We start from the raw sequence: 16,877 nt of genomic DNA on the forward strand, positions 1-16,877 counted from the left end.
TCAGGTTTTCTGAATAATATAACTGTATCATTAATCTGAGCCAGGCTTTTCCATACTTGGAGGAGTTTCCTTCTACCAGGGTTTGAGCTAGTTTTTGTAGATAGACAAAAATCCCTGCTTGGAATAATTGAGCCCCATGAAATTAAATGAAATAAGATTGATTTGATCAAAAATAGCTAAGAGGGGGGTTACAGGGAAGCGGTTGATTCCACTAAAAGTAGCCCCAGATGGAGGGATGATTTTGGTAGGGCTCCATATAGGTGGACGCACGTAAGAACTGTCCAGGGCCCGAGCCCTGGCGGGGATACTGAAGCTGCTGTGGGAGGCACCCTTTCCTCCCTAACACTGACCCTGGGACCAGGGCTATAGGCTGTTACGGATGTACCATCGTCTGTTATGGGTGTACCATCAGAGTGTTCTATGGTGCGCTTTAAATCTGGTTTATATTTTAAGTCTTTATGGTTCTTACACTAACTCATGTGTAAGCCATTTAGAAAGATTGTTCTACGTGGGTGTGTTTCAAGGTTTGAAGGTGATCCCTTCATTCACTGTTCTGGGAAGGTGAACAGGTGGGTTTTGTCCGGATATTGCTTTTCTTGAATCTGTAGGTTTAGTTCATATTCCTGTACACATTCTTCCTTCTCTCCCTCCCCTCCTCCTCCCACCCACCTCTTTCCTGTTTCAGAGAACAGACACCTAACTCTGCCTTCTAACCCTAACAGGCACCTGGCCTGCTACTTTCTGTTTACGCCAGATGTGTTAATTCTGCCTAGAGGTGGGACATCTCCGAGCTGTAGGGCTTTGTGCTGGGGTTGGTGAGATCAACGCATGGCGATACCTGTGTTTCTGCCTTGATTCATAACTGATAAGAGGAGAACCTGTTTCTCTCAAATAGACTTGGTAACATTTTCACCCTCTAGGAGCTCCCTCAGAGGAATCTTAGAAGAAATAGCCACTTAACCTATTTTACCTGCAGTCATTCTAGCTCAGTAGGGCAAGGGACCTCACAAAGCAAACTGAGCATCTCGATGTTTTCAGTGGTGTACAAATTTGGTCCCAGTCTGGGCACAAGTTTTAAGAAACGGAAAAATGGGGGGGGGAAGGATGAAGTGGAAAGACGTCGTGACTGTCCTTCTCTGACTCTCATGAGGACCATTCCCTGCATTGCCTCACCAGCTTGACGTTCTTGCAAACGTGCAACTTTCATATTAAGTTGCAGGAAAGCTCTCCACTGCAAAGATTCAGTCCTTTAAAAAATTCGGGTGGTAGGGTGGGAAGAATACCAGTCTTCTAGAGCTAGTCGGCTCCATTTCTCAGCCGTGGAGAGGCCCCGTCGAAGACCGCATTGGTTTCCTGTGGCTGCAGTGACAAATTACCACAAGCCTGGTGCCTCAATACAACAGAAGCGTCTTCTCTTACAGTCCATAATCAGTATCACGGGGCCGAAACGAAGGTGTGGGCAGGGCCACACTCCCGGATTCCTCGAGCACCCCAGCTTCTGCCGGTTGCTGGTATCCTTGGCTTCTAGGGCATCTCTCCAGTCTGTGCCTCCTTCTCTGCCTGTGTCAAGTCTCCCTCTGCCTTCCTCTTGCAAGGACACTTGTGATTCCATTTGGGCCTCACCTGGATAATCCAGGACAGCGTCCCCATTTCATAGCCCATAACTTCGTCACGTTTGGTAAATCCCATTTTCCATATAAAGTAACACGTTGCAGGTTTCGGGGATTAAGACCCGATACCTTTGGGGGCCGTTATTCAGCCTCCTACATAATCCGAACCTCTAAGGGTCAGACAAGAGCGTGAAACAAAAGCACCTCAGTCAGTAACGGGCCCCTCTCTCCAGCTCCGACCCGCGACCGGAACAGCATGGGTCTGTTCACCCATCAGTCGGCCCATGTTGAGTGCCTTCCTCTCACCAGGGCCTCTCTGCCCGAGTCCACCTCTCATGCTCCAGCCTGTAGGGCGGGCATTTGTCACAGGCCAATCTTTCTGTCCAGGTTTTCACCGGGGGACATTGCTCTGAATGCAGTGTTTCTACTGCATGAGGAAACAAGGAGAAGCAGGACTCCTGGCCGCGCTCTCCCAGCGCTCCCAGTCTGTGGCCGAGGCCGCGCTGGAGCCTGCGTCGTCCTCTGCAGTCGAGTCTTTTAGGACAAAGGCCCGTTGAGCCCCATGCGTGGTCGACAGAGCCTGGCTTTGCAGGCCCTTCAGCCCAGGGCCCTGCAGTGATGACCTGGTCTCTGGGAGGCGCAGAATCGGCTTCAAGTTGGATCCAGATGCGGGGATGGTAGCTCCATGGCTTCATCCAGAACCGCCGGGCTCTCATGAGCTACCCTGGCCCGACGGCAGGAGCAGTGAGGAAAGGACCCCCAGGTCATCTGGCCCCTCGCCTCTCCGCCACCTTCCCCGCTTCCCACAGCATTTTTGGCTGAAGGGATTAAGACTCTCTTGTTAAGATTTAATTGTACCTCTCCTCTCCCTCCATCATATCTTTAATACCGTCTTAGGTACTTAATACGAAATAGGTGAGCAGAAGTGTGGCGATACCTTCTTGGGACTTAATCGTTGCGAAACCCAGGGACCCCGTGTCTCTGGTTTCTGAGTCACCAGTGTGGACGCCCTCGGCCGTGATGGATTTCTCTCTCACGGCCTCGCTGTTGTGCGCTTGACTGTGTGCTCCCCAGAATTAACCCCTTCCTCTGGGCTCTGGGGATGCTTCTGCGGTATGGGAAACTCCTCCCGCGGCCTTCAGTTTTTCTCGACCCCCTTCTCCTTCTGTCTCTTTGCCAAAGAACCAGTAATTTCCACACCCCGCTGTCTTTGAGATGCTCTTCAACGACTGTGCTGGGCAGTGGAGGAGGGCTCAGCAGGTTCCTGCACGCCACCTGTGGAGGCATCACCAACTGCTGTCCCTTTATGCCTCTCCTCCTGCCAAATCTACACTATCCATTTGATGCCGCCTTCCGGTCGCGCTTGAACGTGGACCCACCTGCATTCGTGGCCTGTGAACTGTAGGCCTTTGTGCCCACGCCATGCTCTGTCATTCCCGCTTGTGCCCTGATGGCTCGTGTGAAGCCGGCTTCAGTCCCCGAGACCATCCCTGCGCCTTTGACCTTAGCCTTCACAAGTTCTGTCTCCAGCCCCTGCAAGGCTGGCAGTCAGTCCTCGGTGCTTCCTCCTGTCTGGCCCCACCCCGGCCCCTCACTCCCATTGCACCAGCTCTGTGACCCCAGTTCAAGCGCGCCCCTGCTCAGCCTCTTACACTGCACCGTCCTCAGCCCTGTGCTGCCCCACCCTGGTCTACATTCAGCTCTTGAGGCGCTGCTGTCCTCACCGTTCTAACGTCCTCGCCCCCTTAGCCAGCAACTGTACTCATGTTTCCAATGCTTTTGTTATAATTAACACAATATTATTCAGGTTTCAGGTGTACCACATAGTGACTCAGTATTTTATACATTGTGAAGTGATCACTGCAGAAAGACCAGTTACCATCTGTCACCATATAAAGTTGTTACAATATTATTAATTAGATTCTGTATGTATGCATTACATCCTCATGACGTATTTATTTGATAGCTGGGAGTTCGTACCTCTTAATCCCCTTCACCTGTTTTTGTCTATCTCCCCACCCCCTCCCCTCTGGCAACTATCAGTTTGTTCTCTGTATCTATGAGTCTGTTTCTGTTTTGTTCCTTCACTTGCTTTTTTAGATTCCACATATAAGTGAAATCATACAGTATTTGTTTTTCTCTGTCTGACTTATTTCACTTAGCCTAATACCCTCAGGTCCACCCATGTTGCCACAGATGACAAGATTTCATTCTTTTTTTATGGCCGAATAGTATTTCATTGTAATATATGTATACACTGCATCTTCTCTGTCTGTTCATCTAGGCAGAAAGCAAAAGCAGGTCACTTGCACAGTTCTAATAATCTGATAAAAGGATGCAAGCAGTTTGGAGAAACTTTTTCCTGTGGCTGAATTTTAAGAAGAATTTATCACACGCATCTTTACTAGGGGACGCTGAAGAATGAAAGGGACAACATCTTTGGCACTTGTTCGATGGAAAAAGCAGAAACCACCTCTTGGCCGTTTCTTTTCTTGAACTTCATTAAAGCTGGTAGCGGGGAGTATAGTGTCAAGGCAGAGTCCAGGGAAGAAAGTCATTGGAGAATTAAGAAAGCAGATGGGATCTAGGTGTATGTGTGTGTGTATATATAAACGTTGATTTCCTTTGAGCATAGATATAAGCTCAAAACACCTAAAGAATGAATAGATAAAAATCTCCTTTCTCAAATAGCAGTTGTTTCAGTTCTCCTTTGTCAGTACCATTTCAGAGTTCCCCTCAAATACCACCTCTGTTATTGCCGCTTTCTTGACCAGCCACGTTTTCTCTCCTCCCTGAACTCCCACGGCTTATGTTTCTTGTAGAGTTCCTACACCACCTACCTCGGTTCAGATTTGCTTGAGTGCGGGTTCGGTCTGCCCCATTGGACGGTACAGTCCCTGAGGCAGGACCATGTGTTATATGGTGCTCCGTCTTCCATGCTTCCTATCCAAGTGTTTTGCATATAGTAGAATCTCAATGGATATTTGTGGACAACTTGCCTGAATGAGTTATGGTAGCAGAAGTATACGCTGTATGAACTGATCGTTTCTAGAGTTTTTAAAGATCCAAGCGGTCCATTTTAAACAGCTCAGAATATTTCTAAGTTGAGAAATGCCTCAAGAGGAAAATACCTCCATTAACATTTCACATTTACTTCTCCTATTGCAGGTGCACAGTTGTGGAGAAGCTTCAGTGAAAGGTAGGGAACATCCTTTTCATGTTATGGCTAACGGAGGGCAGGTGGGAGAGGTGACCAGGCCGCCAAGATGCATCTCTGAAACCATAGTTTAGTGACAGGATTGATCATAGTAATCTGCAAGAGTGGGAACATAAAGAAAAATACAGTCGAAGTGAGGGCGAGGATAAAATCAGGACTCGTTCTAGGAAATGGTTCATGTCTTGCTGTAATATTGGGCCGTGTGCACGCGTAAGAGTCGTAATGTGTAAGGATGGGGGCGGGGGAAGATGGGGGTGTTTTCCTTGGGGATTTCCTCTCAGACCTCATTTTGGAGCCTGAGCAGCGTGCTGTAGTGGGGGAAGAGAAGGGCAGCCCCAAGTCCTGGAGCTCTGCAGGAACATTCCCGAAGGCCGGGCTCCGAGAACCCTGGGGTGAGGAGACGAAGAGTAGGGGTGAGAGGCTTGTAGGTGGGAGGGTGCAGCAAACGTCCGCAGGGCTCTGGGCTCCTTGTGCGGCCACAGGCAAATGAGTCCCCTTTTCATTTGCCATCCCCCATCCTGAAGTAAAGGCTCTCTTCTCACCTGGAAGAGAAAAGAGGTGGGGCAGGTGACGAGAGGATCAGAATTCACATCACCAGCTGTGCATATGAGAAGTGGAAAAGTGAAGAAAATGTAAGGGTCAGTATTCCAGTAAAGTGAAATTTTGTAGTTATTTATTTGTTTAAATTCTGCCTTAAGAATACCCTTGTATGACTGAAAGAGGGATGGTTTGGCGCTCGACTAACATCAAAGTGGGCAACATGTGGTGAAGGCTCACAAAGGAAACAAAGTAATGTCTTTAAAAATCCATGAAAAAAACCATAACCTGGTATATAATGTACTCTTTTTTTTAAATACATTTATTTATTTTGTTTATTTATTTTTGGCTGCGTTGGGTCTTCGCTGCCGTGCGTGGTCTTTCTCTAGTTGCGGCGAGCGGGGGCTACTCTTCGTTCAGGTGCGCAGGCTTCTCATTGTGGTGGCTTCTCGTTGCAGAGCACGGGCTCTAGGCACGTGGGCTTCAGCAGTTGTGGCACACGGGCTCAGTAGTTGTGGCGCACGGGCTTAGTTGCTCCGCGGCCTGTGGGATCTTCCCGGACCAGGGCTCGAACCCGTGTCCCCTGCATTGGTAGGCGGATTCTTTACTACTGCGCCACCAGGGAAGCCCCTATAATGTGCTCTTAGAGGCTGTGCTCATGAAAATAATGCTTACTTCAGGTGTAAAGGCTAATTTTATGAGCAGTCTACTTCTGCGTGCTTGTTCCTTCATTTTGGAGCCCAGATTTTCATAGGCAGAATGTAAACTTGCCAAAGACTCAGCAGAGGGAGATATTGGCTATAAGAAGGGAAACCTGATCCTCTAGGCACAGACCCACCCCTGGCCTGGCAGGCCAGCTCCTGGCTTCCGTCCTGCCCCTGCAGACACACTGGGCCTCCTTGGATAAGTGACTTAAGCTTTCTCTGCAGGTGTTTCCCCATTTGTCAGGTGAAGAAATTGAGCATGCTCCCTAATTCTGGTTGGAGGAAGAAGATCTGACCAAGTGAGTTAGTGTAATTTCAAAGAAATTTCAAAAGCTCTTCGAAGCAATACTCTTTCAGATTTACTGATACTCAGTTTGACCTGCCAAGGGCTTTGCTGAAGCCCTCGCTGTCCACAGCCCTTCTGAAGTAGTCATAAGTTGCCTGGGAGAATTCCCACTGTGCACTTCCTCTTAACATAGAAATTATTGGGATGTTTGATAAGGATCTGGAAAAAATATTAGCTATTAGTGAGCACAGCAGGACCAAGGCTCTCACTTTACCAGTGTTGGGTTTGGTCAGGGAGTGAGTAGCTCCTTATAATGCGGCTTTTTTAAGATTTATAATATTCCACTCGTTTGGGGAGCTGCCTACGTGCCCCCAGAGAAGCCATGATCATGGAAATAGCCTTTTCTTAGGGAGGGTCTCATTTACTTCAGGATCACCCAGATGGATATTCAGATGCAGCTAGTTTTCCATCCTGGTCCCAACCCTGCAGCTAGTGATCTTGCCAAGTTCACTTATCTCTTGGCCTCAGTTTTCTTATCTGCTGAATGAAGAGGTGAGAGAGAATCATCTTGAATATCTCTTCCAGCCCTAAAAAGTCTATGATGTGATTTGAGGGGATTAGTGTTCCTTTCATACTGTTATCCATTTACCTTGTTGTTTGGCCAGTGCCTCTTTCAAAGTGATTTAATTCACACTAGAAAGGATGCTTCCCCAATTTTTTTCGCTGCACTTTCCATTGTGTAATTTCATTCTGATTTCTGTTGTTCACGCTGGAGATGTGAAATTAAAATATGTTTTCCTCTGATTTCTTTGACGATGATTTGGTTTGTTATTTACAGTGACTCTTGGCATCTGGTACTTGCTAGTGCCGTGTTTTTAACATTGAAAAATTCAAAACCGCCTTATTTGAAGAATAAAATACGGTGCTGGATAGGAGGGTCTTTGCAGGCAGAAGGAGGTGCTGTTTTGCTCATGTGAGGCAGGTGGGATTAGGATCTTTCCACTTACAAGGTCTCAGGTGCTGAGCTCAGAAATCTCGCCCTCATTTGGCGGTAGTTAGAAATCAACATTTCTAAATCCTAAAAATGATAAAATATGAACTCAACTACAGTACCTTGCCAAGTGGGTAAACCCTAGGCGTACAGCAAAAGAATTAACATCAGTGCAAACACTTTCCACCTTAGGAAACTAGATGTTTCTTCTTTTCTAATATACGGAAATTCTCCTTAATTACTGGTGGGAATGCAAAATGGTACAGCCACTTTAGAAGACAGTTTGGTGGTTTCTTACAAAACCAAATATATTCTTATCATACAGTCTGGCAGTCATACTCTTTGGTATTGACTCAAAGGAATGAAAACTTGGGTCTACACAAAAAAACAACACACAGATGTTTATAGCAGCTGTATTCATAATGCCGAAACTTGGAAGCCACCAAGATGTCCTTCAGTAAGTGAATGGATAACTAAACTGTGGTACATCCAGACAATAGGATATTAATCAGCATGAAAAAGAAATGAGCTATCAAGCCATGAAAAGACACGGAGAAACCTTAATCATATTACTAAGCAAAAGAAGCCAGTCTGAAAAGGCTGCATACGATATGATTCTAACTATAAGACATTCTGAAAAGGCAAAATTATGGAAACTGTAACAAGATCAGTGGTTGCCAGGGGCTCTCGAGGATGGGAGGCACGAATAGGCAGAGAACAGAGGATTTTTCGAGCAGTGAAAATAGTCTGTATGTTACTATAATGGTAGATACAGGTCATCACACTTTTGTCCAGACCCATAGAATGTACAATGCCAAGTGTGACCCCTAATGTAAACTCTGGATTTGGGGTGATTATGACGTGTCAGTGTAGGTTCATCAGTTGTAACAAATGCAACACTCTGGTGGGGAACACTGATTAGGGAGGAGGCTGTGTGTGTATGGGGGCAGAGGGTATATGAGAAATCTCTGTGCCCTCTGTTTGATTTTGCTGGGAACCTAAAACTGCTTTAAAATAATAAAATCTATTTTTAAAAATTTAAAAAAGGAAAAAAAGAGATGAGCATTTCTCCCCCTCTTCCTCCTCCCCACCCCCCATTACAGCCTGCACAGCTGGGATTCCCAGGTCTGTCAGCCAGGCTTAATCGTTCCTCTTCCCAGCATTGCGCTAGTGGTTTGCGCTCAGGCTCAGAATGAACCAGGCCTTTTCTCTGTAGGGCTTGTTTAAGGGCCATGAAATTCACTGTTCGAAAGGTGGATGAAATCATGGACCACTCTGCCTTCATTATGCCATTGTAGAGCTTTTCCGTGAAAGAGGAGCTCCTTGAAAAGGGAACTCTGGGAACTGTTGGCAGGAATGTAAATTGGTGCAGCCGCTATGGAAAACAGTATAGAGGTTGCTCAAAAAACTAAAAATAAAACATTCAGATGGTCCAGGAATTCCACTCCTGGGTCTAGATCCAAAGGGAATGAAATCACTGTCCTGAAGAGATGTCTGGACACACCTCCCCCATATTCACTGCAGCACTGTTCACAATAGCCAAGACACGGAAACAACTCAGCGTCCGCCAGTGGATGAATTGGTAAAGAATATTGGTATATATACACAATGGAATGTTACTCAGCCATTCAAAAAAGAAGGAAATTCTACAACATGGATGAACCTGGAAGGCGTATGTTAAGTGAAATAAGTCAGACAGAGAAAGACAAATACTGTGTGATCTCCCTTTTATGTGGAATCTAAAAAAGTTGCTCATAAAGAAACAGCAGATTGGTAGTTGCCAGGGCTGGGGGTGCAAGTGAGGAGGTGTTGGTCAAAGGGCACCAACCTCCAGTTATAAGATGGATGGGTTCTGGGAAACTAAAGTGCAGCATAGTGACTCTAGCTAACAATACCATATTGTGTACTTTAAAGTTGCTAAGACAGGAGATCCGAAATGTTCTCACCACCACAATGACAAAACGGTAGTGATGTGAGGTGAAGGATGTGTAAACTATCCAGTGTGGTAATCATTTCACAATATGCACGTCTATCAGATCATCATACTGCACACCTTAAACTTACACAAGGCTATGTGTCAATTATATCTCAGTAAACACTGGAAAGGAAAGTAATTTTTTCCTCCCTATAATCCTAATGGCTTATTTCACAGACTCTGGGAAAAGTTGCTTTTGTCAGCTAAGCTTAAAGCATTTCCTCCAAAATTTAGCAGGAAGATGGTGATGTCTATGTACAAGAAGGGTATTCACAAGTATAACGTGTTATACCTAACTAGTAAATAACAGTAACGCCAGCATCAAATTTCTGATGTCTTCAACAATAAAAATTGGATCATTTTTAATCAGATGCCATTCACATATCAGTTTTTGTACGTGGAAAGTTCATTTTGTGCAAATGTGATTCTCAGTGTGTGAGTCCTAAGAAGGGCCGGTGCTTGACCTTTCTCTTTACTAAAAGGTAAGCCCCAACTCTGCAATATGAACAGGATTTATATGGAGCAGTCTGTCAACTGAACCAAATTAACATCTTCTATGGCTCCTTCCTAGTCTTGGGATGAAACCTGACCCGGGGTATCATGGCTCTTAATTCTCCTGTGACTGTGGCCGCTGACTGAATAATAGCCTCTGTTAACAAAGGAGAAATTGTGCCCATTACATTTAAAAACAAAAAATTGGTTTCAGTTTGGCCTGGTTTTTCTAAGGAAGTATAAATTAGAAGAAAGTACTTTTACTTAACGTATATATCGATCATTCAAAATTTCTTTCCCTAATTCTTTAATAGTTTTGTACATTATAGTCCAGATGAAGGAGCTCTTCTCGTCGTAAATTCTGTTTTACTGTTCAGTGTCAATTTACAGAAAATACACTTCTTTCATCAACACTACAGGTTTTGGAAATTATGGCTGAGAACTCTGGGATTTAATAACAGACATCGCCAGAATCCCGATGCCTCAGACGGTGTCTTTCACAGGAAGTGGGGAGTGGCTTTCCGAGAATGTAACAGGGGCATCAGATCTACTCTGCCTTACCTTGAGCTGACTCTTGGGGTGGGCACAGCAGAGAATTAACAGACGCAGTCTTTCTAGAGCCAGCAGGCGTCAGCAGGAGTTATGGGCTTTTTGCCTGCAGCTTGGTCCAATCCTGGGACGACTCCTCTGAGCTCTCTCGCTCTCTCTCTCACCTGCTCTTAAGAGAAGCAGTTCTGTGGCCCTACTTGGTGAGATGAAATGCCCTTTTGTCTTGTCAGCTTCCAGATAATTGCCAAAGTGTTCTAACCGTTTCTATTTTTTTCTGGAGAAAAGGAGCCAGGAATTGTTGGTTGTAAAGCCCAGCCCCCAGCTTGCCCCAGCTCCTAGGCCCAGAACCAATCGGAGCATGTAGGTAAGAGCCGTCTAATTAATTAAATCCTTGAGCGCAGCACCATGCTTCCGGTAAAAGTGAGAAGTCATCTAGCGTTTGCTAACTTGTCTCCTCTGAGGAATAGGATTTAGTGTGAACACTGCGTATTCTGTATTTATGAATCGTCATCACTCATCAGAATTCCACAGACAGGATGAATCACCAAGTCAAAAGCATTAAGTAGTCACATGGCAGCTTAAAAAGTTTTCTTTCTTTCTTTGCTATTAGGCACAGCAGTAAATCCGACTCACGCATCGAAACTACTAGATTCTACAGTTTTAGTCTTTTCTAAAGTGTCTAAAGTCACCTTGTAACTTGTATTTTGGAACCTTTCTAAGAAGGCATACCATTTGCAAGCTTTATTTTTTAACTTCAGCCAGAACTGCGGTTAGGGAGCCACATCTCCGTGACTTTTAAAAGAAAGTCTTGCTATGAAGGATACATTTGATTGGATTAAATGAAAAATTCTTTTCCTCGGAAAAAAAAAAAATTCACTTAAATTCAGAAGATGCTGGATTTTAACACAAGCATATCTGGGCTTGGGGAGTCTTTGGCTGGAGATGCCTGGGCCAGCCTGGGGGCAAAGCACCACTTTGAAAGTCTCTACCCTGCCAACATAAAAATCCGAATAGGCCTTTTATTCCTTTTTTCAAAAATAATAATTGAGCACAATTCTGTAGTCATATATCGCACAATGGAGAGTTGAAGCCCTTTTATTCCTCTCTCTCCGGAAAGAACGGACCCATTCAGCAACTGAGAGATGGTGAGCTCTTAGGCAGCACGGCTGCGATGTGGCTTAGAATTCTTCACCCAGATTCCAATCTGTTGTGTTCATTTTTAAAAGTTGTACTTTGACAATCAGACCAGTTGAAGACAAGTGCGGAACAAAGGACTACAAGCCGTTTTGAAAGCTGTTTGAGGCCGAAGGGGACAATTCTGCTTCTTATCTCTTCACCATCAGTGGGGTCTCTACATAAAAAGTGTTGACTTCCTAAAAATGCCTCATGCTAGAACTTTAAGGGCTGTTTTTTCCTCTCAGGAGCCCCTCAAGCTAAAAGCCCTCCCTGAAACCGACGGGCATCTTCACAACAGCAACTGATCTATTTCTTAGGCATTAAAAATAAAATGAAACAGGAAGTACAAATTATTGTGTATAAAATAAATAAGCTACAAGGATATATTGTACAACGCAGGGAATATAGCCAATATTTTCTAATAACTATAAGTGGAGTATAACTTTAAAACACTGTGAATCACTATGTTGTACCCCCGTAACTTATATAATATTGTACATCGACTATACCTCAAGAAAATAAAGAAAGAAGATGAAACAGGAAGTACATTTCATAGCCCACTGGCTTCATTGACAAGGGAGACAAATTGTTAGACCTGTTCCTGGCTGTACATTCATTTCATGAGTAATGTGTTCTCCTTATATTCAGGCAGATTTACCAAGTCAAGACGTGGGCAGGAAACCAGAGTCAGGCTCTCAGTGAGTCTGGGAGCAGCAGCCCCTGACTTAATACTCAGGGCTCCTAAGTAAAATGCACTCAATATTATATTTTATTATAGTTTATAATTTTCGGCTTTGATAATTTGGGACATTTCTTAAAGTTAATGTAATTCCATAATCTGATTCAATAACGAGTCCAGTCAGCTTTTCTCCCCCATTATTTTAGCTCTATTTCATCTTTTCTTAATTAAAGATGTGTGTACGTCACTGTTTTCTATGGCTTCACCATGGCTGTCTACAGCCACTTCATAAGAAACAAAAATTCCAGCTTTGATCATTTAATCTGTGTTTTCAGATTCTCTTAGGCTCCTTGCTTATTAGGTTTGATTGGGTACTGGATCCTGCATTATTAAGGATTTGAGAATGTAGTTCACTTATAAATATATCAAGTAATTAAGCTAGACTAATTGTTACCTAGTAGCATTCTTGCTTCAATAAACTTAAGTTACCAAGAAGGAAGAATGGTTAGTAGTTAATATTTCTCTTAACTTTCCCTGGCCTATGCTGTGATAATTTGAACATAAATTAAGACTTCACACGTATTTGAAACTTTTTGTCCTCTGTCCGTCTGTCTTTCTGTCTCTTTCTCTTTCTCTTTGTCTCTCTCTATTGTTCCTAAACAATATTTATAGTCATATTTGCCTAATAGCATTTAAAACATAACTTTTTTCTTGATTCTAAAAGTAATACATGCTAATTTAGAAAACTGAAAATATAGGGAACTTATTATAAAAAAGAACACTCAAGCCTTATAAACCCATCACCCAGAAATTAAACTCACTTTCGATTTTATTTTTTCCAGTCTTTTTGTAAAATTATATCTGATTTTGTTCATTCATCGTTTCAAGAAATATTTATTGCGTGCCTTTATGGCCAGTACTTCTAGGCATTAGTAGAATTAAACAAAAAGCAACAGCTCTGTCCTCCTGGAGGTCACATTGTAGTGAGTGAGCCAGAAAATAAGTTACTACAATATATAATGTTAGATGGTGAACGACGTTTAAGGGAAACTGAAGCAGGAGAGGGGATCAGGGAGTGTGAGGGTGGGAGGTGAGGGTCAAGTTGTATTAAAGTGCTCAGGAAAGCCCTCACTGAAGAAGAGTTTTGAGCTAAGACTTGAAGGAGGTGAAGCTGTGAATCATGTCTGGTTGAAGAGTTTCTAGTCAGAGGGAACAGCAAGTGCAAAGGCCCTGGGGCACAGTGATTTTTGTTTTATACTAGTAAGTTTTTTTTTTTAATGCAACTGTAGTAACTAGAATAAATGGAATATTATGTAGCTAATTAAGATCGTATTGTGAAAGTATGAAAATGGGATATGAGATATGAAACTGTATCATTTGTAAAAAAATTGTAGATTTAAAGCATTGCAGGGAGGTATAATGCACAGTACCTTACAGTTATGTGTTGAACATGTCTGGTAGCTCTTGCGAAGGGAAGACAGGTGGTTTTTGTTTTCTTGATTTTGTTTATCTTTATTAATACATTTTACTTCTATAATGGACATGCATAGCCTTTAGCATGAAGAGAGACGAAAGATACTCAGTGAAAGGAGAGAGCATCCCAGCAGTCAGGGTGAGGCCTGTGACTCTGGACATGGGAGATGACACACCGCTTCAGGTATTCAGTTCACGTAAGGGCTCCGGCTCCTGAGCTGCTGACCGGAAATGGGGCTCTGGTTACGCAGATGGCACGGCCCGGGCCTTGGAAACAGGTCAGGGTCGAAGTGCAGAGAAGCAGCAGGGCTCAGAGGAGGGGCGGGAGCCTCAGGAATGCGTCAGAGGCATTACAAGGGGGCCCTGACCAGCCCAAGTGTCACTTGATACTGAGCTTCATAGGATTGGGGCAAAGAAAAAGGACTAATGTATTATTGAGTAATACATTAAAGTGATGAATTTCCAAGGTTAGGTGGTGTTCAAGGGGTGGGATAGAAGTTCCTAAACCCTTCTTTTCTGAGGCTCAGTGACAGGTACAGGTGAAGGGCCTGCGTGCATATCCTCGTGATTTAGACACCCCCAGAAAGCTTATCTAAGTAAAATTTGGAAACTCGTTGTATCCTCCAGAGTGAGATTTATGTCTCTATCCTTATACTCCAAACTATAGTCTTTGGGCAATTCAAACAAGAATGAACCTGGGATGACAGTGTGTTCTCTTGTGAACACCCCATCCCTGGGTTCTGTAGGTCAGCCAGCCAGTCTTGTCTATCAGTTGTCAGTTGTCCATCGGTCAGCTGTCAGTCTATCCAACCTACCTACCTACACGTGTTCCTCAATTATCTTCTAATGATCGTATTTTATATATTGAAGAATATATGTAATATACACAGAAGTTGTAGTCATTATAATAAAACAGATAATCATGAACCTTCTCCCAAACAGGGTTGATGGTCCTGCATCTCCCTTACCTCCTCCTGCTGCCTTCCCAGGCTAAAAGCAAGCACGGTCCTGATATTTGTGTTCTTTGTTCCTTTGCTTTAAAAAAAATATGTGTGTGTGTTTGTATACACATATAAATATATGTATTTATATAAATATATAAATATATGTGTATAAATATGTGTATATGTGTATATATGTATATAAATATGTGTATGTATATATGTATATAAATATGTGTATGTATACATATATATTTAAATTACATATACATGTATTCCCAAATAAAAATTTCACTTTTGAGGTCTATTAAAAATGGTTCCATATTTATGTAGTCTTCTGGAACTAATATCTTACCATTAAACTTTTACAAAAAGATAAATCCACGTTGCTGTGTATAGCTGCAGTTCCTTCCTTTTTGTTGCTGTATAGTATTCCATCATGTGACTATACCACAATTGATTTATATGCTGTCTTTGCATTGGACTTAGGGACATTTTTTACCAGACTGTCCACTGCTTCTGTGAGTTTCTGAGTTTACAACAATCACAAAAAGGGAAAAGGCAAATGCCTAACCCATAAAGTGAATGGTTTTCTAAGCCAGAATACTGTATATTTGAAAGCCTGTGTAAAGACTGCATCGACACTTGGGCTCTGACAGCTGGAACGATGTCCTTGCACGCTTGGCAGTGTTCTAGGGCTGGCCGCCACTAGAGGGTGTGGGAGAGCTGGCCATCCGCCTGTTGGAGAGGCTGAGGATAACACGCCTGCTGTTGAAGCCTAGCTGCGTGGCACCAGTGAGTTTAGTACTTGCACGTTTCAGCAGGACAGAAACATCAGTGTCGCTTCAGTTACAATAAGAAGACCCAATTACAGGTTACATCTCTGTCTGTACAGGTCTGTGCCAGGTTACACACACGTTTTAACGTAGGCGGGGTGAAAAAATGAACAAGGATGAAGAGTAGTGATAGGCTGCATCAAAGGAGCATAAGACAGACTGGGTGGGGAGGAAATTCACATACAAATGGCCCAAAACGATGACAGATGACTCTGCTTCTCAGTTTAGAAACAGGCTGATGTCCGAGGCCTCCAAGAACTCAGTAGTATTTTGAGCGTATCACCCTGTTTACTGCGTATTTCTATCCAGTGTCTCAAGAAATCTTCTGAATGTTCTTTATTACGTGCTCTCCAAAGTCTCCTTCCCTTGCTGGCCCCTGACTTAGTACTTTTCCCTCTCTTGGAAATGAATGGAAACCCATGGATTTTTCCCTCCCACAGAGCTCTAAATAACCTTGAATCAGGAATCCCAGAAAATGGCTTAATTTGTGGTTTCATGGAGAGAGAACTTCTTGTGAGTTGTTCACCCCAGGCCAGCAACTGACCTGTGAAATATTGAGGGCAAAGGTCCCTGCTTGTTAGAAACGTGTAGGAAAGAAAGGGCTACCAGAGTATGTCCTAGACCAAATAATCCCCCTACCACCCACCTAAAGATGTCTGCCTCCTGACGCCCAGCACCTGTGATTATATTCCTAACATGGCAAAAGGAACTTTGCAGATGTGACTAAGCTGAGGATCTTTACGGTGGGAGTTGATCCTGGATTATCCAGATGGGCCAGTGTAATTATAAGGGTCTTTGTGGGAGGGAGGCAGGCAGGCAGGCAGAGAGGAGAGAGGATGCGGATAGCTTTGAAGGTGGAGTGTGGCCCCATGAGCCAGGGACAGGCAGCCTCTAGAAGGTGGAAAAGCCAAGGAAACAGATCTTCCCCCAGAGCTTCTAGAAAGCATGCAGCCCGGCGGACCCGTTTTAGATTCTCATCACCAGAACCGTAAAGTGATAAATCTGTGCGGTTTTAAGCCACTAATTTGATAATTCGTGTAGCAGCAATAGGAAACTCCCATAGTGTTCCTTATGATATGAAAGAACCGGCTTGGTTTGAAAATGTCGAGTGTGGGTTTACCAACTCACATCTCCACCCACTGAGGAAAGGCAGTTGGACCCCAGTATGTGGGAGAACCGCGTCCTGAAACGAGGGTTAGAGTGATGCCAGGCGAGGTGATGAAGCACCAGGAAAGGACAGGGAGCCCAGGGTGGCCTGGGGGAATATTCCCACTGGCACATTAGACAGCTTGAAAAGGAAACACGAGGTCAAGATGGTCCAAAAGAGTCCTGAAGACGCCGTACGTGGAAGCCAGGGGCAAATATTATTTCAAGGAGGAGGCTATTAACAGTTTCCAAGAGCAAATTGTAT

General features: G+C 44.0%; 1 protein-coding gene across 1 annotated transcript in view; it reads left to right on the forward strand.

Moving 5' to 3' along the window:
- RETREG1 (reticulophagy regulator 1) overlaps positions 1-16,877 on the forward strand; it is a 122,083-nt gene that overhangs the window by 33,527 nt on the left and 71,679 nt on the right. The window contains exon 3 of the mRNA XM_060009647.1: positions 4,779-4,809. Coding sequence (XP_059865630.1) covers positions 4,779-4,809 — 31 coding nt within the window. The remainder of the gene's footprint in view (positions 1-4,778; positions 4,810-16,877) is intronic.

This window comes from Delphinus delphis, chromosome 3 (genome assembly GCF_949987515.2).
Source record: "Delphinus delphis chromosome 3, mDelDel1.2, whole genome shotgun sequence".
Taxonomy (NCBI): Eukaryota; Metazoa; Chordata; class Mammalia; order Artiodactyla; family Delphinidae; genus Delphinus; species Delphinus delphis.